Genomic DNA, 25,532 nt, shown 5'->3' on the forward strand with positions numbered 1-25,532 from the left:
GTGGCCAGTCCTCTTCTGGCTGTGCCGGGTGGAGAGGAACCAGGCTATGAGGGGTGGCCAGTCCTCTTCTGGCTGTGCCGGGTGGAGAGGAACCAGGCTCTGAGGGGTGGCCAGTCCTCTTCTGGCTGTGCCGGGTGGAGAGGAACCAGGCTACGAGGGGTGGCCAGTCCTCTTTTGGCTGTGCATGGGAATACTTTTGTTATCACATGAATGGAAGGGGGGAAAGGTGATGCAACAGTCCAAGCTAGAGAATAGTTCCAATTCCTGCTGGACTCATTCCCAAAGTAGGACTCTCTCATGAGCTTTACCGTTCATCTCAATGAGTTACACATGAAAACCTTTCACTGCCTTGGCATTTCAACCGATGTTGTGTCTTTGCAGAACCATGAGAATTGCACTATGATCTCTTTTGAAAGGCTGTTTTCACTCAGCAAGTTCCCGGTTTTCTGATGTTATGAGTGAGATATCTCACGTGTGGGAGATTCGCTAGAGTCACCTACTCTCGGAAGAACCTATCAAAAGCGTCTGTTGGAGACAGACAGGTAGCGTGGCGAATGAGGTGAGCCCCTCACCTCCATAAAATGAGCCATTATCCCGCCCTCCCCCAGGGTTACACCCAGCATCCCCCAGGGTAGTACCCAAGCATCCCCAGGGTATTACCCAGCATCCCCCAGGGTAGTACCCAGCATCCCCCAGGGTAGTACCCAGAATACCCAGGGTAGTTCCCAGAATACCCAGGGTAGTTCCCAGAATCTCCCAGGGTAGTTCCCAGAATCTCCCAGGGTAGGGGTGTGTGGGGAATGTCGTTCACCTATTGACCTTTTTATAAGCACGGCACAATAAAGCACATTCCTCATGCTTGCTGTTTAACCTGTGGGCTCACTCTTGCCCATAGGTTAAACAGCAAGGAGCAAACACCCAAGAAGGTCCAGAAACAGCCCATCGGGGGGGGGAACCTCCTTATAAAGAAGTAAAGCCCAATACATTGCTCCAATCTGAGTTATGTCCAAAACCCAGGGCCCAACAGGTACACTCTTCTGTAGCAGACGAAGGGGTTCATTAATTTATAAATAAACATCATTACCGTAGAGGAGAGAAGTGGTTCCTCGAGGATGGTGCCCAATGAGCGAAGAGCGCTGACACCGTTGCCTGAACTCTCCTACAGTCGAAGTCGATGCCCACTGGACAGCGATGGGACGCCCTTCTGGGGAAGGCAACAGGCAGAAAGCCATAGGCTCCAAGGTGTTGACCAGGGCCAAAGATGGGGTTAGGTACATTAACCTGGAAGAGAAAAAAAAACCTGGGCAGACTGCTGGTGTGAATAGTGGCTGGTAGGACACAGTCCACCCATACGCTTAGGGACACCATGGGTTGTAGTGACACAGTCCACCCATACGCTTAGGGACACCATGGGTTGTAGTGACACAGTCCACCCATACGCTTAGGGACACCATGGGTTGTAGTGACACAGTCCACCCATACGCTTAGGGACACCATGGGTTGTAACAACACAGTCCACCCATACGCTTAGGGACACCATGGGTCGTAGTAAAACAGTCCACCCATACGCTGAGGGACACCATGGGTTGTAGTGACACAGTCCACCCATACGCTTAGGGACACCATGGGTTGTAACAACACAGTCCACCCATACGCTTAGGGACACCATGGGTCGTAGTAAAACAGTCCACCCATACGCTTAGGGACACCATGGGTTGTAGTGACACAGTCCACCCATACGCTTAGGGACACCATGGGTTGTAACAACACAGTCCACCCATACGCTTAGGGACACCATGGGTTGTAGTGACACAGTCCACCCATACGCTTAGGGACACCATGGGTTGTAACAACACAGTCCACCCATACGCTTAGGGACACCATGGGTTGTAACAACACAGTCCACTCATACGCTTAGGGACACCATGGGTCGTAGTAAAACAGTCCACCCATACGCTGAGGGACACCATGGGTTGTAGTGACACAGTCCACCCATACGCTTAGGGACACCATGGGTTGTAACAACACAGTCCACCCATACGCTTAGGGACACCATGGGTCGTAGTAAAACAGTCCACCCATACGCTTAGGGACACCATGGGTTGTAGGGACACAGTCCACCCATACGCTTAGGGACACCATGGGTTGTAGGGACACAGTCCACCCATATGCTTAGGGACACCGTGGGTTGTTGTATCACAGTCCACCCATACGCTTAGGGACACCGTGGGTTGTTGTAAAGCATCTCAACGTTTTACAGTGTCTAGGAGCTGCAGTGATAGAACAATAGATATTGTTCAGGACAAGCTGAAGGCTTCGAGATGTAAACTGCACTCCTTTAGAGAAGGATAAACTGTATCGCTGTCGGGGCTTGGCAGGCCCTGAAAGTGGCTGAAAGGACCTCCAAAAGCCATCAGCGCAGTCAAACACAATGTTCCTGTGTTTTTATATTTCCATACTGTGAGGTTGGAATAATACTGTGGAATGTTGAAAGTTATAATAAATGCTGTTATAGTGGTAAGAGCTGTTTGAAAAAAACACCTCCAATTTCAACGTTCTTTTGGTGGGATGTCGTTTTGTCCTGCCTGGTGACATCACGAAGCCGGTACATTAGTTAATAGACCAATAAGAAAGAGAGTTCCAATACTCTCTGCCAATAAGAGCTAGTTTTCAGTTTTTCCCCTCCCCACTCAGACCACTCCCAGACAGTCCTCGCTAAATTATTTCTTGAGAAATTGCTCTTTGCTAAGAAGCTATTTGTTTTTTTTTTCTAACATTTTTTTTTATGGAAAATTATCATTATAAGAAGGTACTTAATTGTTACCCAGAAATTATATTGAGGTAAAAACATCTTCATTGGACCTTTGACAATGATGAACCTTCTCTCCGTCCAAGAAATCCTAGGACCAGAAGAAGGAATGAAAAATACAGGGGCCTCCTTAGCTGTCCTACTAGAGATTCTGGGTTCGAGTCCAGGCTCTGTCGCAGCCGGCCCGACCTCACTAATGTTCTTGTGGCTGAATTGGAAGCAAGTCCCCGCAGCAATGTTCCAACATCTAGTGGAAAGACTTCCCAGAAGAGTGGAGGCTGTTATAGCAGCAAAAGGGGGGGACCAACTCCATATTAATACCCATGATTTTAGAATGAGCAGTTGTCCGCATACTTTTGATCATGTTGTATCTATCTCTTTCCATCTCTCTCGCTCTTTGAAAATGGATCTGCGGGCCTTTCATCCCTGCATTAGAGCGAGAGAATGTAAAGGGGCACTAAGAAAGCCCCCATTGCCCCCATCTGTGATAAACTGCCTTCTTGAGCCCGATCTCATTTTGGTGGCCTCTGGTATATTCTAATGCCTTGATTCCATTACAAATACACAACGAAATGATTGAATACTTTATTGAGTTTACCTCCCAGAATGGACAAATTTAATGTGGTATTGTGTGTAGAAAGATATGACTTTACAATTTAAATAACTGAACATATCGTCCAGGCCTATATGATCAGGACAATTTTTATTTTATTTTTAAGTAAAAGAACATTAAACTTTTTTTTAACATTTATCCTGTTTTCTCATGAGTTTACAGCAAGATATGAATTGCCACAATGTTTTTTTCTTCACGTTATATAGTTTATTAAAACAGAAGAATTAAGTAAATAGCCCACATTATCTTGAAAAATAAATGAAAGGTTTTGAGAGAATTTTTGGATGTAGTTACCTGGACGTAGTTACCAGGCCGTAGTTACCAGGACGTAGTTACCCGGACGTAGTTACCCGGACGTAGTTACCAGGATGTTACCAGGACGTAGTTACCCGGACGTAGTAACCCGGACGTAGTTACCCGGACGTAGTTACCAGGACGTAGTTACCCGGACGTAGTTACCCGGCCGTAGTTACAAGGATGTAGTTACCCTTTCATTCAAGTGCTCAGCTAGCAGTTGGCTGTTGTTTATCCGAGTTTTTGTTGTCAGGTGATGGTAGAGTTTGCAAAACAAATACCCACTGGATTGATGAAAATAATGATGATATCATTCTGCCAGGTGAGGATAGGCTACTTTTTGTACGGTAGTTCACATTTTAATTGAGAAGGTTTTTTGGGGAAAGCCTTCCCTCGACCAGAAGACTGTTTAAGTTAGCATCCTCGCTAACAGGTACACAAAGTGGTAGACTCACGCACTGCACATATACAGACACATGGACTTATTCTTGTTTTCCTCTTCGGAAAGTTTCAGAAAATACAAATCACTGATGCATTCTTTTCATGTCTTTTATGATGAACATGAGCAAATTAATTAATTTTCAATAGATTTTTACTTGATTCCCTACTAAGGTAAAAAAAAAAAAAAAACACCCTCTCTTAAGCCTTAGCGCCACCCATCTCCTTAATAAAAGATTCACGTGTGTGTGTGTGTGTGTGTGTGTGTGTGTGTGTGTGTGTGTGTGTGTGTGTGTGTGTGTGTGTGTGTGTGTGTGTGTGTGTGTGTGTGTGTGTGTGTGTGTGTGTGTGTGTGTGTGTGTGTGTGTGTGTGTGTGTGTGTGTGTGTGCAGGGGAATGTAAACACCTGGAGTGTTTGTTGAATAGAGGAAAAGGTGCTATATGAAATGAGAGTAAGGTAGTTTTAGTAAACAACCAAAGATTAAGACTAAATGTGGTGAAAGTAGTAGTAAAAATTATACTTAATCTAGTCCTTGTCCTATATCCTAATCTGACATTGGTACAGGTCTAATTGTTCAGGGGAGGCAGCGTAGCCTAGCGGTTAGAGTGTTGGACTAGTAACCGCAAGGTTGCAAGTTCAAATCCCCTGAGCTGACAAGGTAAAAATCTGTTGTTCTGCCCCTGAACAGAAAGCCAATTCTAGAAAGCCAATTCTAACCTGCTGGTAGGCTGTCACTGGAAAAAAAAGAATTTGTTCTTAACCGACTTGCCTAGTTAAATAAAGGTTAAAATACAGAAATATTACCGTCTCTAGTAAATGCACATTATATCAAATAAAATCTGTTTCTCTTTTCGACTCTCTACCGTATTTTGCAATTATACTCTTCTTCCACCGGGCATTCCGCTGATTTCAAAACTCGGTCAACTTTTTCCCGTGACAACAACACTGTTGATTTCCGTTTCTTCCACATCACTGTCATCAGAAAACTCTACAATGTTTGGTTCAAATTTAAAAATGTTTTTTTTTTTTTGACCTAAATCAGGGATTTCCCTCATCTGTCTGATTCGGAGAGAGTTAGCATGGCACGATCGTCCTCTCTGAAAGTAGTCCATCACACACTTTTTTCACAATGATCTTTATCAATAGCGCCTGTTATTAAATTCAGTTGTGAGCAGAAGCAACACTTTTTGTTTTGCAGTTTAAAAAAAAAATCACTATCTACACATACTGAGCAGTGTGGTACGTGGCAGACCAATCCAAACGTCTCTCTCTCTCTCTGCATGTCCAGCCCATCCATTGTAATAGCCAATCATGGCTAGCGGAAAGCTTCCTGACTTTTTCCGTGGCTAAACCAACCAGGCTTCATTTTATAAATTGTATTTGTATATTTACAGATGGCAACGAGTTTGTTATTAATGAAAGTTCCTAGAAGGCATTTCTTACCAAAAACGCATTTTGATAAACAAACATTTTTTAAATGATTAAGTTCAAATGCCTCTCCTCTAGTGGCGTGCGACATAACGCTCGTTTCCAGAAAGTGGTCACATATTTGGGCCAGAATGAGGCTCTCCACTACCTATTGTTCCTGCAGTGATGATTCACAATATTCCTCAAATGTTTTCAGAATTTATCTGCAGATAAGTTCCTTAAAGCCAAATGAAAGGCTCTGTCACTGATACGATTTGGTAGGATGTTGAACACAGACAGCGTTTTAGATGTTGGTTGACTAGGATGTTGAACACAGACAACGTTTTAGATGTTGAACACAGACAGCGTTTTAGATGTTGGTTGACTAGGATGTTGAACACAGACAGCGTTTTAGATGTTGGTTGACTAGGATGTTGAACACAGACAGCGTTTTAGATGTTGGTTGACTAGGATGTTGAACACAGACAGCGTTTTAGATGTTGGTTGACTAGGATGTTGAACACAGACAGCGTTTTAGATGTTGGTTGACTAGGATGTTGAACACAGACAGCGTTTTAGATGTTGGTTGACTAGGATGTTGAACACAGACAGCGTAAGACTTTGCCATAATCCTGAATGCAACTCATAAGAAACAGTATATTGATTTTAGCAGCTATGTTTACCATATATTCAGGTGGTACAATAACTGTTAAATTGTTGCCATTGCTGCAAAAAGATTATGTATATTTCTAGGGAAACACTGACGACCATCTGATTTGTTTTCCCTAATTTTGTCAACAGATGAATTTCCAGTAATAAATTCATTTCCTGTATGAGGAAACGCAGTCCGGCCCACTGCTAAAATGAGTAAGAAAACCAATTCTATGTTGTTGACTGAGCGTGACACCGACCCAATGAAAATAGCAGATGACTGGGCAGAAGAGGTGTTGCGGTGTGTAAACGGATAGGCTCTCTCTCTCCCACCGCCCGCTGTCTTGTCCTGTCTGGTCTGTGTGGAAGGAAGCTCTCTCTCCCTCTGCACCAGTGCAAGCACTCTCACACCCTGACACATGATACTGGACTAATCTAGCAGATTTAAGGGGGGAAAAAAGGCTCTTAAAGGAAAAGGCTCTTAAAGGAAAAGGCTCTTAAAGGAAAAGGCTCTTAAAGGAAAAGGCTCTTAAAGGGGCAAACGGAGCAGCGCCCTTTTTTTTGTCTTGAGTCTCAGTAAGCGATGAGTGTTATGACTGATTTATATGGTAGCTGTAGAGTAGGTATTTTTCTTTCTTTCTTCATAAGTGTACTCCGTAGCCTATAGCTAATTCATTTAGCCTGTGGCTAACTCTCTGTTGTAAACAAGCTGTCTGTTAGGTGTTGGATTTCAGGCCTAGTTTACCTACTACCGTTTTAGAAGTAACTCGAAGCCTTAATCACCGATTGCTGAATAGTCAAGTGGGACACTTTTTAATTTTTTTTTAAATTATTGTTGTATTTGATCAATTCTAATTTCTAAACGTTACTCCAATAACCTATTTTGTCCTGCTGATAATAGTGTATTATAAAACAGTAGTCCCCCCCGAAGGCTGGTCCTCTTTCAGGGATTTAACCACCTTTCACTGTGGCTCTGTGCTGTAATTTGTGAGGGTCAGGTTTTAGGGCTCTACTCCCCCTCTTTTTGTGTTGCTGTGTCACCTGAGGCGACACTCTAACCGTTGTCATCTTATCCTTTTACTGAACTAGGACGGCTAATGTTAAAAGTCAATAGTTAAGACTCGTGCCCATTCTTCTCGTTTAGGACCGATTACAGAGATGATGTGTATATTGGCTAACCAGACTCACCTCGGCGTGTGTGTGTGTGTGTGTGTGCGTGCGTGTGCGTGTGCGTGTGTGTGTGTGTGTGTGTGTGTGTGACTTGTAAAAGTTACCTTTTGACTTAAAGGCCCTCTCTTTCATTTTGCACAAGAACTAAAACAACAGACCATAACTTGGTCACACCCCCTATGAGGGGTGCGGTTGGAGAAATGGAACCACTTTCAAATTCGTATGATGCAAAGCCTGTCAGTCACTCGGGCGCTATGCAGGACAGGCGCCATTACAGTCGATGGGAGCAGAGTGATATTTCACTCAGTCAAATCAAAATCAAATCAAATGTATTTATATAGCCCTTCGTACATCAGCTGATATCTCAAAGTGCTGTACAGAAACCCAGCCTAAAACCCCCAAACAGCAAGTAATGCAGGTGTAGAAGCACGGTGGCTAGGAAAAACTCCCTAGAAAGGCCAAAACCTAGGAAGAAACCTAGAGAGGAACCAGGCTCTGAGGGGTGGCCAGTCCTCTTCTGGCTGTGCCGGGTGGAGAGGAACCAGGCTATGAGGGGTGGCCAGTCCTCTTCTGGCTGTGCCGGGTGGAGAGGAACCAGGCTACGAGGGGTGGCCAGTCCTCTTCTGGCTGTGCCGGGTGGAGAGGAACCAGGCTACGAGGGGTGGCCAGTCCTCTTCTGGCTGTGCCGGGTGGAGAGGAACCAGGCTACGAGGGGTGGCCAGTCCTCTTCTGGCTGTGCCGGGTGGAGAGGAACCAGGCTACGAGGGGTGGCCAGTCCTCTTCTGGCTGTGCCGGGTGGAGAGGAACCAGGCTACGAGGGGTGGCCAGTCCTCTTCTGGCTGTGCCGGGTGGAGAGGAACCAGGCTACGAGGGGTGGCCAGTCCTCTTCTGGCTGTGCCGGGTGGATACCTCAGTCAACATTATTACCTATAGACTATAGACTAATCATGTTTATTCGGTGAACTTTTCACTGATTGTTATTTTGTATTTTATTTGTTTTATTTATCTTTGCTTATTTGAGCTGTTCTTGCCACAATATGATCTTGGTCTTTTAACAAATCGCCCTATCTTCTTTATACCACCCCTACCTTATCACAACACAACTGATTGGCAAATAGTAAAAATAAAGAACAATTCTGGAATGAGTAGGTGTCTCCAAAGTTGTGTGTGTGCGTGTGTAAACTCAGCAAAAAAAAGAAACGTCCCATTTTCAGGACCCTGTCTTTCAAAGATCATTCGTAAAAATCCTAATAACTTCACAGATCTTTATTGTAAAGGGTTTAAACACTGTTTTCCCATGTTTGTTCAATGAACCATAAACAATTAATGAACATGCACCTGTGGAACGGTCGTTAAGACACTAACAGCTTACAGACGGTAGGCAATTAAGGTCACAGTTATGAAAACTTAGGACACTCAAGAGGCCTTTCTACTGACTCTGAAAAACACCAAAAGAAAGATGCCCAGGGTCTCTGCTCATCTGCGTGAAGGTGCCTTAGGCATGCTGCAAGGAGGCATGAGGACTGCAGATGTGGCCAGGGCAATAAATTGCAATGTCTGTACTGTGAGACGCCTAAGACAGCGCTATAGGGAGACAGGACGGACAGCTGATCGTCCTCGCAGTGGCAGACCACGTGTAACAACACCTGCACAGGATCGGTACATCCGAACATCACACCTGCGGGACAGGTACAGGATGGCAACAACAACTGCCCGAGTTACACCAGGAATGCACAATCCCTCCATCAGTGCTCAGACTGTCCGCAATAGGCTGAGAGAGGCTGGACTGAGGGCTTGTAGGCTTGTTGTAAGGCAGGTCCTCACCAGTCATCATCGGCAACAACGTAGCCTATGGGCACAAACCCACCGTCGCTGGACCAGACAGGACTGGCAAAAAATGCTCTTCACTGATGAGTTGCGGTTTTGTCTCACCAGGGGTGATGGTCGGATTCGCGTTTATCGTCGAAGGAATGAGCGTTACACCGAGGTATCCAGAACCACAACAATAAGAGTTCCCTAACCTCTCCAACGTTTTTGCCAATGTTGTCTTAACATAATTCAAATTGGTTTAGCTAGCTCAACTAATTACCAGCTTCAAAAGAGGTCAGGGCTTGAATGAGATGAGGTCATCGTACTGTGGTAGGGAGAGGAAGTGTGGGGGCCCGTCAGAATGGGGGGCCATTTTTGGTTTAACGTGTCCCCCTGCTCTACAGCCAGTGCAGGCTGACTTGTAAGTCTGCAGCCCAAGGAGCCTCAAGATTCTTGGTTATTGGCCAGCTGGGCTATATCTACTAGACATTCTATTGGCTCTGCTCGGATCTAATATCTGTGCCATGGGATATCGTAAAAGTCTACATTTCACTCACCGGCGGACTAGTATGTCATAACCCAGTCTGAGAAGTGATAGCCTATCTTAATTTTCATCCCTGGCTGGGTGTGTAGTAGTCAGGGAGTACTGGTAGGTCTGTGGCCCCTGGACATGGGGTCTAGGCTGGCTGGGTGTATAGTGGTCCTGGTAGGTCTGTGGCCCCTGGACATGGGGTCTGGGCTCGCTGGGTGTCGCTACTGATTGTAGACAATCAGCGACAGATGACTCAAGGGCACAGAGTAGTAAGGGTTCTGCTCCGTTTAGTGACAGCTTTGAAAGAGTTTAACTTTGGGCCAGAGGGTAAGAGTTTCCCCTTCTTGTCCTGCAGGAATAGAATTTATCCCACCTCCACCCCACTTACCCTGCACTGTCATCAACCACCTTTCCTTTAATACCTCCAGCCACTCAGGTTGCAGACCCCCCTGGGTCTGGATTCAGACCTCCTCCTTCGGCACCCCCCCAGGTCTGGATTCAGACCTCCTCCTTCGGTACCCCCCTGGGTCTGGATTCAGACCTCCTCCTTCAGTACCCCCCCCTGGGTCTGGATTCAGACCTCCTCCTTCGGTACCCCCCCCTCCGGGTCTGGATTCAGGTATGACTCGGGTCTGTTTCTGTACATCTTCTGCTGCTAGATTATAAATCCAGCTGGTCATTTAGCAGATTTACTGTTCATTAGATGTGGCTGTATTGATGTCCCAGGCTGCTGTGTTGATGCTCCCAGCTGCTGTATTGATGTCCCCGGCTGCTGTGTTGATGCCCCCGGCTGCTGTATTGATGTCCCAGGCTGCTGTATTGATATCCCAGGCTGCTGTATTGATGTCCCAGGCTGCTGTGTTGATGCCCCAGGCTGCTGTATTGATATCCCAGGCTGCTGTATTGATATCCCAGGCTGCTGTATTGATATCCCAGGCTGCTGTATTGATGTCCCCAGGCTGCTGTATTGATATCCCCAGGCTGCTGTATTGATGTCCCCAGGCTGCTGTATTGATATCCCCAGGCTGCTGTATTGATATCCCCAGGCTGCTGTATTGATATCCCAGGCTGCTGTATTGATGTCCCCGGCTGCTGTATTGATATCCCCAGGCTGCTGTATTGATATCCCCAGGCTGCTGTGTTGATGCCCCCGGCTGCTGTGTTGATGTCCCCGGCTGCTGTGTTGATGTCCCAGGCTGCTGTGTTGATGCCCCAGGCTGCTGTGTTGATGTCCCCGGCTGCTGTGTTGATGCCCCCAGGCTGCTGTGTGGATGTCCCAGGCTGCTGTATTGATGTCCCCAGGCTGCTGTGTTGATGTCCCAGGCTGCTGTGTTGATGCCCCAGGCTGCTGTGTTGATGTCCCCGGCTGCTGTGTTGATGCCCCCAGGCTGCTGTGTTGATGTCCCAGGCTGCTGTATTGATGTCCCCGGCTGCTGTATTGATGTCCCCGGCTGCTGTATTGATGTCCCCGGCTGCTGTGTGGATGTCCCAGGTTGCTGTATTGATGTCCCCAGGCTGCTGTGTTGATGTCCCAGGCTGCTGTATTGATATCCCCGGCTGCTGTATTGATGTCCCCAGGCTGCTGTATTGATGTCCCAGGCTGCTGTATTGATATCCCAGGCTGCTGTATTGATGCCCCCGGCTGCTGTGTTGATATCCCAGGATGCTGTATTGATATCCCAGGCTGCTGTATTGATGTCCCCGGCTGCTGTGTTGATGTCCCAGGCTGCTGTATTGATGTCCCCAGGCTGCTGTGTGGATGTCCCAGGCTGCTGTATTGATGTCCCAGGCTGCTGTATGGATGTCCCCGGCTGCTGTGTGGATGTCCCAGGCTGCTGTATTGATGTTCCAGGCTGCTGTGTTGATGTCCCAGGCTGCTGTGTTGATGCCCCAGGCTGCTGTGTTGATGCCCCAGGCTGCTGTGTTGATGTCCCAGGCTGCTGTGTTGATGCCCCAGGCTGCTGTATTGATGCCCCCGGCTGCTGTGTTTTGTTTGGGATGATTCTTATGCTAACTAACACTGTACTTTTCCCAGCCACTCTAAAGCATCCAGAGATCCTGACTTTGTAGCCGTCTAGTGTGAGAGTACTTTGATTAACTCTGGAATTATAAACTCTGGAATATTCTCATAGTTATTGCCCTGTGAAAATGGTCTGTTTTGGCCCTGTGAAAATAGTCATTTTTACCCTGTGGAAATAGTCTGTTTTTGCCCTGTGGAAATAGTCTGGTTTTACCCTGTGGAAATAGTCTGTTTTTGCCCTGTGGAAATAGTCTGTTTTTGCCCTGTGGACTACTAATACTTTAGTTTTTGTCTCTTAATTGATAACATATTTAATTTTTCCTTTAAACGATTATAACTGCTCAAATATCTTTACTTTAAATGTAGTGGTATCTCTTCATGGGGGTCATGTAATAAGACAGACAGTAATGTAGTGGATAATGTTATAATATAGCATTTCTGTGTATTTAGCCTATTCAATGTGCTGTTAAATTCTTGGTTTTATATTATTGGTTGTTATTTAGCCTCTACAGGCTACACTTCCAGCCAATACATCAGATGTGTTGTTTAGCCTCTACAGGCTACACTTCCAGCCAATACATCAGACGTGTTGTTTAGCCTCTACAGGCTACACTTCCAGCCAATACATCAGACATGTTGTTTAGCCACTACAGGCTACACTTCCAGGTAACTTCCAATACATCAGATGTGTTGTTTAGCCTCTACAGGCTACACTTCCAGCCAATACATCAGACGTGTTGTTTAGCCTCTACAGGCTACACTTCCAGCCAATACATCAGACATGTTGTTTAGCCACTACAGGCTACACTTCCAGGTAACTTCCAATACATCAGACATGTTGTTTAGCCTCTACAGGCTACACTTCCAGCCAATACATCAGACGTGTTGTTTAGCCTCTACAGGCTACACTTCCAGCCAATACATCAGACGTGTTGTTTAGCCTCTACAGGCTACACTTCCAGCCAATACATCAGACATGTTGTTTAGCCACTACAGGCTACACTTCCAGCCAATACATCAGACATGTTGTTTAGCCTCTACATGCTACACTTCCAGCCAATACATCAGACGTGTTGTTTAGCCTCTACTGGCTACACTTCCAGCCAATACATCAGACGTGTTGTTTAGCCTCTACAGGCTACACTTCCAGCCAATACATCAGACATGTTGTTTAGCCTCTACAGGCTACACTTCCAGCCAATACATCAGACATGTTGTTTAGCCTCTACAGGCTACACTTCCAGCCAATACATCAGACGTGTTGTTTAGCCTCTACAGGCTACACTTCCAGCCAATACATCAGACGTGTTGTTTAGCCTCTACAGGCTACACTTCCAGCCAATACATCAGAAATGTTGTTTAGCCTCTACAGGCTACACTTCCAGCCAATACATCAGACGTGTTGTTTAGCCTCTACAGGCTACACTTCCAGCCAATACATCAGACGTGTTGTGTAGCCTCTACAGGCTACACTTCCAGGTAACCGACAGCAGGTCAGTTCAGCATTCAGAGCCTTTTTAAGGACATTAGAACGTAGTACTCTATGTGGATATTCAAAGCTATATGTGTTGACACATTGTCCTGTAGAACAGAGCAGTGAGTTGTCAGAAAGCAGGTTGTATTTAACCCTACTGGTTGTATTGATGTTGACGATATAAGAAGGGAATTTACTGAGTGAACTGTACATGTTTGACACTGTGTATCGCTGCAGAGTCGTCTTAGGGAGAGACACAAGGAGAACCTGAGAGCTTCTCCGGGAGATGGGTGTGGACTTAACCACCCTAGGTATTGGACAGGTACCTCCTCAGACCCCTCCTCCTCCCTACCCCCCCCACACCTCCTGGTATATATCTCCCTCCCATAGATTCCTATAGAGACTCTCTGCTTGTCCTGTCCTGTTGTCATCCATAGTCCTCTGCCTGCCACTCGTTCATTCAGACTGAGACAGGGACCAGAGGTGTAGATTCATCCTGGAGCCAGTGGAGCAAACAGCAGCAGCACTGCTCAACCTCAGCGCCACCATGTTGTATCTGGAGACGGGGACGCCCACGTCGTACAGCGAGGTAAGGCCCAGGGAGGAGGCTCCTACTGGGGGCATCAGGGACCACTAACACCCTCTTGGCTCCATGGAGCTCTGATGGTAGTGGGGACAGATGGAATATTTGATGTCAGGCCTCAAACTGAAATACCTAATAGGATTGTTACTGCCGCTTTTAATATTTTATATTTCACCCCATGAAATCAGTTTGATATGTTTTGGGCTCTGAGTTTATTGGCGGATTAGGGTTTAGCGGCGGTATAGAGATTTCATTTAGCAAAGGAATATGTTTTAGTAGTTAAAAACAAAAAGTGGTCATTTTAAATCTGTCTGTGGCACTCGCAAACAAACAGAGAAAGATGTTTTGGCGGCAGACTCCTCTTTGTTTGCCTTTCGATTTAGTGGCGTTGTGTGTGTGTGTGTGTGTGTGTGTGTGTGTGTGTGTGTGTGTGCAGGGGAATGTAAACACCTGGAGTGTTTGTTGAATAGAGGAAAAGGTGCTATATGAAATGGCTGCTCTGCTCCGCTACCCTGTCCTGTTGAGATGTGGAATGAATAGTTCTAATTATAATAGTTCTATTTCCATTAGTTCCTGTTCCAATAGTTCTAATTATAATAGTTGTAATTATAATAGTTGTAATTATAATAGTTCTAGTTCCAATAGTTCTAATTATAATAGTTCTAGTTCCAATAGTTCTAATTATAATAGTTCTAATTATAATAGTTCTAATTATAATAGTTATTGTTATAATAGTTCTAATTATAATAGTTCTAATTATAATAGTTCTAGATCCAATAGTTCTAATTATAATAGTTCTAATTATAATAGTTCTAATTATAATAGTTCTAGTTCCAATAGTTCTAATTATAATAGTTGTAATTATAATAGTTCTAATTATAATAGTTGTATTTATAATAGTTCTAATTATAATAGTTCTAATTATAATAGTTCTAATTATAATAGTTCTAGTTCCAATAGTTCTAATTATAATAGTTGTAATTATAATAGTTCTAATTATAATAGTTGTATTTATAATAGTTCTAATTATAATAGTTCTAATTATAATAGTTCTAATTATAATAGTTCTAATTATAATAGTTGTATTTATAATAGTTCTAATTATAATAGTTCTAATTATAATAGTTCTAGATCCAATAGTTCTAATTATAATAGTTCTAGTTATAATAGTTCTAATTATAATAGTTCTAATTATAATAGTTCTAATTATAATAGTTATTGTTATAATAGTTCTAATTATAATAGTTCTAATTATAATAGTTCTAGTTCCAATAGTTGTATTTATAATAGTTCTAATTATAATAGTTCTAATTATAATAGTTCTAGTTATATTAGTTCTAATTATAATAGTTCTAATTATAATAGTTCTAATTATAATAGTTGTAATTATAATAGTTCTAGTTCCAATAGTTGTATTTATAATAGTTCTAATTATAATAGTTCTAATTATAATAGTTGTAATTATAATAGTTCTAGTTCCAATAGTTGTATTTATAATAGTTCTAATTATAATAGTTCTAATTATAATAGTTCTAGTTATATTAGTTCTAATTATAATAGTTCTAATTATAATAGTTCTAGATCCAATAGTTCTAATTATAATAGTTCTAATTATAATAGTTCTAGTTATAATAGTTCTAATTATAATAGTTCTAGTTATAATAGTTCTAATTATAATAGTTCTAATTATAATAGTTCTAATTATAATAGTTCTAGTTATAATAGTTCTAATTATAATAGTTCTAGTTATAATAGTTCTAATTATAATAGTTCTAATTATAATAGTTCTAATTATAATAGTTCTAGTTCCAATAGTTCTAATTATAATAGTTCTAATTATAATAGTTCTAATTATAATAGTTCTAATTATAATAGTTCTAGTTCCAATAGTTCTAATTATAATAGTTCTAATTATAATAGTTCTAGTTCCAATAGTTCTAATTATAATAGTTCTAATTATAATAGTTCTAATTATAATAGTTCTAGTTCCAATAGTTCTAATTATAATAGTTCTAATTATAATAGTTCTAATTATAATAGTTCCTGTTCCAATAGTTCTAATTATAATAGTTCTAATTATAATAGTTCTAATTATAATAGTTCCTGTTCCAATAGTTCTAATTATAATAGTTCTAGTTACAATAGTTCTAATTATAATAGTTATTGTTATAATAGTTCTAATTATAATAGTTATTGTTATAATAGTTCTATTTCCAATAGTTGTAATTATAATAGTTCTAGTTCCAATAGTTCTAATTATAATAGTTATTGTTCCATTAGTTCTAATTATAATAGTTCTAGTTCCAATAGTTCTAATTATAATAGTTCTAATTATAATAGTTCTAGTTCCAATAGTTCTAATTATAATAGTTCTAGTTCCAATAGTTCTAATTATAATAGTTCTAGATCCAATAGTTCTAATTATAATAGTTCTAATTATAATAGTTCTAGTTCCAATAGTTCTAATTATAATAGTTCTAGTTCCAATAGTTCTAATTATAATAGTTCTAGTTCCAATAGTTCTAATTATAATAGTTCTAGTTCCAATAGTTCTAATTATAATAGTTCTAGATCCAATAGTTCTAATTATAATAGTTGTAATTATAATAGTTCTAGTTCCAATAGTTGTAATTATAATAGTTGTAGTTCCATCAGTGTTTTCACCTTCATCTGACAACACTGTGAATGTTCAGTAATTATGCCATGGATAGTATTGTTTTTCTGGGATTTTAGACTGATTTTGATTACCTGCTGAATTGTAAAAACACAGAACAGAATCCAAATTGATATCATGTCTGATTTATCTCCCCAAATGATCCTGTAACTTTGTGTGAATTGGTATTGTGTATAGGCCTACTTCTGGCTTTGATAAAGATTAGTCCTGTGATTCCATTTCCAGACAGAAGATAAAATGGTGGTTGATGGGTGGATCTGGAGACCTGAGCTGTGATTTGATGAGCCTTGCTCTTTTCACGTTGTTTAGGAACAGGAAAATGTACATTTTATATGGAAACAATATAGCCTGGAATAATGTGCCATAGTTCAGGTGGTTGAATGATATCAGGGAAAGAATGTGAAATGTTTGTGACGTTATGAAGCTAGATTGATACATTCTAAACCTATTTGGGGTGATTCAAAATGGAGCCTCTATAATTGACTGGAAACAGAAATGTGGGGTTGTAAAAAGCTGATTTTGGCGGTTTGAATTACAGGTGTGAAATAAGGGTCTCTTCTAAAATGACCATCCGGAAATGCGTAAAAAGATGATTGTTTTTTCGAGACAGAAGTGACACAGTAGAAAGTTCTGTTAATTTTGACAACAACAGATAAAGGTGGCGACGACTCGTCCCTGTCATTATATTCACTAGGGCTTTTAGTTTATTTAATGTTCTATCCTATTTCTAGATCATTTGTGTCAAATATCACTTTACTTTCAACAAGTAAAGTTATTTCTGTAGTGGCAGGGATTTAGTAGTCCTGAATATCTATATTTCTGGAATTTATAGTTTCTCCTATTTTTATGCAAATTGTTAACTTGATATTTTTGTAATATGCTTGTTTTTTTTTGGGGGGGGGGAGATTAACACTTCTGAACCGTGTTAATGTCATTAAAAATAGAAAGAATCTTATTTTTTTGTTGTTCCATTAGGTTATCTGTTAAAACTGCAGTCTCCTGGTGTCAATCTGCTACTCTCCACCCCTTCTAGGATGGCCGTTAGAGCTAAACAGCCCTGTCTGGTCGTTCTCCTAAAAACCCACCGTTCATAATGTTCAGGTGGGGAGTCTGTCTACCTGTTACTTGACGGCTCAACACTGCTGGTATAGGACTGGTGTCAAACACACACACAGTTATTCCTGAGTGGACGGCCGTAGATACAGGATTTACCTGAGACCTCTCAACCCCCTTCCTGTGGGGTTTTAATCTGGGGACAGGTAACCCAACGGTCCACAGGTTTGGTTTGTAATTCTCTCACGTTCACAGATTTATTCTGAAAAGATAGTTGGAGGGAGGAAAAAAATTATCTAATTAAAAAAAAAAAATTGTAAAGAGATTGTTTTTTAATTTATTTATTTAAATTGTTTAAGAATGAACCATCATGCATATTCTGTTTTTAAACAGGTGATAAGTGCGGGACTTCTTGTGAAGTCGTAAATAAAAACTAGGTATCGAACGTGCCATCTCCGTAAGGATCGCTGATGGTTTCTCAGATTTATAAGGGTTACAGGTGTGGCAGGTCAACTCTTTTTTTTTTTTTAAGTTTACTGAGCGGTGTTCTCTCTGTCCACCTATATCCCTTCTGGCTGTGTCCCAAAGGCCCCCTGTTACCTACATAGTGCACTAATTCTGCCATTTAGGATGCAGACTCTGGGTAGAGTATCAGGTTCCTTCCTCTTATCTTTCCAGGGAACCTCCAGGGCCAGGCGCTGCTGTTTTAGACCCCCGCTCGTAATTGCTTTAACGGTGTGTTGTTGTAGATAAGATCACCTGCTCTGCCTACCCCAGCAGGTATACAGTGCTGCTTGAATGTTTTTGAACCCTACATTTCTGGTCATTATTTTTGCTATAAAATATTTCAAAGTAATAATCCTTATCTAAACCCGAATTTGTAATAAAGACATTCCAAGTAAATGACAGAAAAATAAAAAATATATTTGTATTGTTTATTTAACAAAAGTGGTTTATTTAACAGAAACTCAGATTTGATGTTTGCAGAAATATGTGAACTCCTTCAGTCGATAGCTTGTGGCGCCTCCATTAGCGGCGATAACTTGGAGTAAACGTCTCCTACAGCCAGTAATCAGTCGCTGACATCTGTTTCTGACCACTCCTCCTTTACAGAACTTAGCCAATTGAGTGAGGTTTGAGGAGTGTCTGGCATGAACTTCCCGCTTCAGGTTCCTGCCACAGCGTCTCGATTGGATTTTAGGTCAGGACTTTGACCAATCTCCCAAAAAAAGCAAATCTTCTTTCTCCTGAGCCATTCTTTAGGTAGATTTGATTGAATGCTTTGGGTCGTTGTCTTGATGAACGACCCATTTTCGGGCCCAGCTTTAACTCCTTGACTGATAGGATGACGTTCTGTTCCAGAATTCATGGTTCCCTTAACGACGTGGAGTCGTCCAGGTCCAGAGGGCGAAAAGCAACCCCAGATCTTGACATTCCTCACCACCATGCTGGATTGTTGGGATAAGGTTATTTTGGTGGTAGGCAGTGTTGAGTTTTCGTCAAACATAGCGATGTTGATTGTGACCAAAAAGGTCAATTTTAGCCTCATCGGTCCATAGAATAGACTTCCAGAAACCTGTTAAAGGTTTGTCCAGGTGGTCTGCGGCAAAGTTAAGATGAGCAGTTTGGTTATTTTTCTGACAGCAGAGGCTTCTTCCTAGCAACCCTCCCATGAATGGCATTACCCAAGATGCAGCAAGGGAGGTCTGCAAATCTCGAGATGTTTGGGTTGGCTTTTACCTGATTTATTATTGTTCTTGTGGCTCTTGGGGATATTTTTGGAAGAGCGTCCACTTCTAGGCCGAGTTGCTGTCATGTTAAAGACTCTCCATTTGTAAATGCTTTATCCTCACAGTGGACTGATGGAGCTAAAATCTTTTTTCCCCAAACCGATGTCCTCTGAGATCTCCTTTCCTCTCGGTATGATGTGCTTTCCGTTCACCTGGATGGGTAAACACCAAAGTGATCCTGGTTTCTTATCTCTCTTATCAATCCGACCCAAACTCTTTCCTAACCATCCCACGTTTTGATTGGTTCATTTGGTACCCACTTATTGACCCACCTGATTCTACTTACTTACTTGATTTAACCAATGCAACTTGGGGTTCACTTATTTTGGCACTCATTTCCTTTTTAATGTTGTTTTTCCACTACACCCATGATTTCATCTACACCAAAGTATGGCATTGGTAAATATAAACCTTTTATGTCCGATCCAAAAGACTGGTTCTGATTTAAATGAAGTTTTCATGGTAAAAAAAAATCTGTAATTGCACAAGGGCCCATACTTTCAAGCAGCACTGTATAGGAGGTGTAGATAACCCTCCACCCTGTTAGAGCTGTTAATGCCCACACCCTGGACACCACTCACCTCCACCCATCAGACTGACCCAGGGACCACCCACACCCTACAGACTGACCCAGGGATCACCCACACCCATCAGACTGACCCAGGCACCACCCACACCCTTCAGACTGACCCAGGGATCACCTCCACCCTACAGACTGACCCAGGGACCACCCACACCCATCAGACTGACCCAGGGACCACCCACACCCTACAGACTGACCCAGGGACCACCCACACCCTTCAGACTGACCCAGGGATCACCCACACCCTACAGACTGACCCAGGGACCACCTCCACCCATCAGACTGACCCAGGGACCACCTCCACCCATCAGACTGACCCAGGGACCACCCACACCCATCAGACTGACCCAGGGACCACCCCCACCCATCAGACTGACCCAGGGACCACCCACACCCATCAGACTAACCCAGGGATCACCCACACCCTGGACACCACTCACCCACACCCATCAGACTGACCCAGGGACCACCCACACCCATCAGACGGACCCAGGGATCACCCACACCCATCAGACTGACCCAGGGACCACCCACACCCATCAGACTGACCCAGGGACCACCCACACCCTACAGACTGACCCAGGGACCACAGTGCAGGTCAGAGGAGAGGCTAGAATGTATTCTCCCCTCAGGCCAGGTCTAAGGACCCAGGTCTTAAGGGCCCAGGTCTAAAGGGCCCAGGTCTCAGGGCCCGGGTCTAAAGGGCCCGGGTCTAAAGGAGCCGGGTCTAAGGGGCCCGGGTCTAAAGGGCCCGGGTCTAAAGGGCCCGGGTCTAAGGGGCCGGGTCTAAGGGGCCCAGGTCTAAAGGGCCCAGGTCTAAAGGGCCAGGTCTAAAGGGCCCAGGTCTAAAGGGCCATGTCTAAAGGGCCCGGGTCTAAAGGGCCCAGGTCTAAGGGGCCAGGTCTAAAGGGCCCGGGTCTAAAGGGCCCGGGTCTAAAGGGCCCAGGTCTAAAGGGCCCAGGTCTAAAGGGCCCGGGTCTAAAGGGCCCGGGTCTAAGGGCCCGGGTCTAAAGGGCCCGGGTCTAAAGGGCCCAGGTCTAAGGGGCCAGGTCCTCCTCTATTCCTCCCTTGGGGCAACGGTCTCCTCTGATTCCTGTCATTTATTGACAGTTTTAAAGTATAGTAATAGCTGTTAGCTATTGCAAGGAGTAGGGGTCTGATTACTGACCTCCCCTGTCTCTGTACTTTCTCCTGTTGGTGGAGATTTAGTAACAATAGAATAAACCAGAGAGGAAAAGTTACCAGTAAAAGTAAGCCTGATTTTTTTTGGTTATCATGTCAAGTAATGAATTGGACTACTGTATCTCAGATGGATCTGATTTGGTTCCAACCCTTACCCTAAATTGTCATGCGCGTCGTAAGGGACAGACCAAGGCGCAGCGGGGTATAGTGATCATCTTCTATCTTTATTTCGAGAGAACACTCAAAACAAAATAAACGAACGACCAACCAGTTCCGAAAGGCACACAGGCTATACAGAAAACAACCACTCACAAACCCCAAGGAGAAAAAAAGGGCTGCCTAAGTATGGCCTCCAATCAGAGACAACGAAAGACACTTGCCTCTGATTGGAAACCATACTCGGCCACACATAGATAACGAACATAGAAAATGAAAACTAGAACAAATCCCCTCTAAATAAACCAACCCCCAAAACACACCAAAACAACACCCCCACTGCCACGCCCTGACCATACTACAATGACAAATGACCCCTTTTACTGGTCAGGACGTGACATAAATAGCCCATATAAAATCATATGGTTCCAAAACTATGCCAACTGATTCATGGAGAGAGTGGTACTAAATATAAGACTTATTTTTAAACTGTCAAATCAAAAGAATTTCAATGCTCATACAGATGTAAGATCTTAATTTGACCCAGAGTCTCACAGCAGGAAAATAATCCTGCAGCAACAGGAAATGTGAATTATTATGAGGATTATAATTCATGGACATTTTTATTTATTTTTTATATATAGGGGTTGATACATTTTTAGTCAGGGTAAATCAAGTCTGAAATTTTCTTTAAATTTATTTTTAAAGTTAGCATTTCCTGCATCGACAGGGTGGTCAAGCTAAGATCCAGCATATAGGTGTCTAGTATGTGCCAAACCAAATAGTCACGGTGATACAACATTCACTATGAATACCAGCAGTAATGATGCTAACCTATTGAGTGAGAGCTACTGCTGTTTGCATTCGAAGAATCCCCGACATGTGTGTGTCCGCATAATCACATCATTGGAATCCTCCCGTGGAATCGACAGGCTATCGCTCTTGAAGGTCAACAGTCTAGGGTAGCAAGCACTCTGGCCTAGTCCACTACTTTTAAAGACAGCACTATTGGTCCCGGTCAAAAGTAGTGCACTACATAGGGAATAGGGTACCAATTATGGACTTTATCTAGTTTTCCCACCGGGCTTAGATTCTGAAATGCTTACTCCAGAATCTGCCCGCCTGCCTTTCAGACAAAGAAATACTCCGAGACCTGGAACAGAACAGACTGCCTTCCATTTCAGCAGCAACTTTTCACCAGCTTTATTAAAAGCTGTTGAGGACATCAAGGCCTTTTTTGATTTTAGTATGTCCCAAATGACACTCTTATTTCCTATGTAGGGTGCCACTGATGGTCAAAAGAAGTTGACTATAAAGGGAATAGGGTACATTGTGTTTCTGCCTGACCTCCGCCCCATGGGGATGGGCCTCAGAGGGCCAGGAGGAGCAGGGCTGTAAAACAGAAGGTTGTTTTAAGAGCAGTTTAAGTGGTGATTTAAATGACTGCTGTATTACAGGTGGAATCAGACCTGGTTTTAAAGGGAAGAGGCCTGAATATCTCTCTTTTTAAAGGTTGATGGCTTCCACTTCCACTCAGTTAAACATTCAAGCTGACTGTAGGCGGTTCCCTTGTTTTAAAATTGGAATCCATATTTCCTTTTTTTGTCTTCATTCTTTATTTCCTAATCTGTTCATTTTTCATTCATGATGTTTTCATTCTTTCCTGGAATGTAATAAAAGGTGGGTACTTATGAAGTGGAACCTCTTAGGCCGTAGTCCTGGTATAAAGTGGAACCTCTTAGGCCGTAGTCCTGGTATAAAGTGGAACCTCTTAGGCCGTAGTCCTGGTATGAAGTGGAACCTCTTAGGCCGTAGTCCTGGTATGAAGTGGAACCTCATAGGCCGTAGTCCTGGTATAAAGTGGAACCTCTTAGGCCATAGTCCTGGTATGAAGTGGAACCTCTTAGGCCGTAGTCCTGGTATAAAGTGGAACCTCTTAGGCCGTAGTCCTGGTATGAAGTGGAACCTCTTAGGCCGTAGTCCTGGTATAAAGTGGAACCTCTTAGGCCGTAGTCCTGGTATGAAGTGGAACCTCTTAGGCCGTAGTCCTGGTATAAAGTGGAACCTCTTAGGCCGTAGTCCTGGTATAAAGTGGAACCTCTTAGGCCGTAGTCCTGGTATGAAGTGGAACCTCTTAGGCCGTAGTCCTGGTATAAAGTGGAACCTCTTAGGCCGTAGTCCTGGTATAAAGTGGAACCTCTTAGGCCGTAGTCCTGGTATAAAGTGGAACCTCTTAGGCCGTAGTCCTGGTATAAAGTGGAACCTCTTAGGCCGTAGTCCTGGTATGAAGTGGAACCTCTTAGGCCATAGTCCTGGTATAAAGTGGAACCTCTTAGGCCATAGTCCTGGTATAAAGTGGAACCTCTTAGGCCATAGTCCTGGTATGAAGTGGAACCTCTTAGGCCGTAGTCCTGGTATGAAGTGGAACCTCTTAGGCCGTAGTCCTGGTATGAAGTGGAACCTCTTAGGCCGTAGTCCTGGTATAAAGTGGAACCTCTTAGGCCATAGTCCTGGTATAAAGTGGAACCTCTTAGGCCATAGTCCTGGTATAAAGTGGAACCTCTTAGGCCGTAGTCCTGGTATGAAGTGGAACCTCTTAGGCCGTAGTCCTGGTATGAAGTGGAACCTCTTAGGCCGTAGTCCTGGTATGAAGTGGAACCTCTTAGGCCATAGTCCTGGTATAAAGTGGAACCTCTTAGGCCGTAGTCCTGGTATATACACTAGTCCCTAATCTCTGGTGGACAGACTATGTAAACATAAATGGTAGCGTAGATCTGTCCTGATTACAACGGGGTGCGTGAGATAACCAGCAGTTCCGATGGTTCGGGCAGATCACGGTTTCTCAGGGATTTACTGTCCTTCGGAAGGGGGAGGGAACATTTGGCCCATAGACTTGCCTGTAACTTGCAAAGAGAAACCTTGGATCCTCGTTCCATCTCTTGCGCTTAAATTAACACCTATCAACCCAGAACTTAATCAAGCATGTGACCAATTACGCAAGACTAGTTCTGGGTTACCCGAGATTAATGAGTCCCTAGCTGATGTCGTTAGCATAAGAAGCTTATCTTAGACCAGTGATCTGATCCTAACCAGGCTAGTCTTTAGCATGAGGCTAATCTAGCCAAGTGATCTGATCCTAACCAGGCTATCCTTTAGCATGAGGCTAATCTAGCCAAGTGATCTGATCCTAACCAGGCTAGCCTTTAGCATGAGGCTAATCTAGCCAAGTGATCTGATCCTAACCAGGCTAGCCTTCACCCAGTATGATTCCCAAATGGCACCCTATTCTCTAAATAGTCCACTACTTTGGCCAGAGTCCTATGGGCACCTTATTCCTTTATATAGTGCATTACTTGGACCCTGGTCAACAGTAGTTGACTACTTGGACCATGGTCAATAGCAGTGCACTATATAGGGAATAGGGTGCCATTTGGGCTGTACAGCCAGTCAGGGATAAGGCACAAAGGAGCCATCAGATTCAGCTGTCATCTCAGTATAAAGCGGCTTCATTATTATCTAATTGCCCCTTTGTGAAGTATTGTGAAGCCGTGTGTATCGTTGTGAAGGAGTGTGTATCATTGTGAAGGAGTGTGTATCGTTGTGAAGGAGTGTGTATCGTTGTGAAGGAGTGTATATCGTTGTGAAGGAGTGTGTATCATTGTGAAGCCGTGTGTATCGTTGTGAAGGAGTGTGTATCATTGTGAAGGAGTGTGTATCGTTGTGAAGGAGTGTGTATCGTTGTGAAGGAGTGTGTATCGTTGTGAAGGAGTGTGTATCGTTGTGAAGGCGTGTGTATCGTTGTGAAGGAGTGTGTTTCTTTGTGAAGGAGTGTGTATCGTTGTGAAGGAGTGTGTATCGTTGTGAAGGAGTGTGTATCGTTGTGAAGGAGTGTGTATCGTTGTGAAGGAGTGTGTATCGTTGTGAAGGCGTGTGTATCATTGTGAAGGAGTGTGTATCATTGTGAAGGCGTGTGTATCGTTGTGAAGGCGTGTGTATCATTGTGAAGGCGTGTGTATCATTGTGAAGGAGTGTGTATCATTGTGAAGGCGTGTGTATCATTGTGAAGGAGTGTGTATCATTGTGAAGGAGTGTGTATCGTTGTGAAGGAGTGTGTATCGTTGTGAAGGAGTGTGTATCATTGTGAAGGAGTGTGTATCATTGTAAAGGAGTGCGTATCATTGTGAAGGCGTGTGTATCATTGTGAAGGAGTGTGTATCATTGTGAAGGCGTGTGTATCGTTGTGAAGGCGTGTGTATCGTTGTGAAGGAGTGTGTATCGTTGTGAAGGAGTGTG

The 25,532-nt window shown here is 43.3% G+C and overlaps 1 protein-coding gene across 9 annotated transcripts in view; it reads left to right on the forward strand.

The window, feature by feature from the left end:
- Positions 1-25,532, forward strand: part of tp63 (tumor protein p63) — a 116,627-nt gene that overhangs the window by 33,828 nt on the left and 57,267 nt on the right. The window contains exon 1 of one of the 9 annotated variants that reach the window (XM_045697489.1): positions 13,606-13,807. The exons of the other annotated variants lie outside the window; for them this stretch is intronic. Within the exon in view, the coding sequence (XP_045553445.1) occupies positions 13,766-13,807 (42 nt within the window). The 5' untranslated portion in view covers positions 13,606-13,765. Of the gene's footprint in view, positions 1-13,605; positions 13,808-25,532 lie in introns of those variants that run through there. 9 annotated transcript variants of the gene reach the window in all.

The sequence above is a fragment of the Salmo salar genome, chromosome ssa16 (assembly GCF_905237065.1).
Source record: "Salmo salar chromosome ssa16, Ssal_v3.1, whole genome shotgun sequence".
In the NCBI taxonomy this organism is placed as follows: domain Eukaryota; kingdom Metazoa; phylum Chordata; class Actinopteri; order Salmoniformes; family Salmonidae; genus Salmo; species Salmo salar.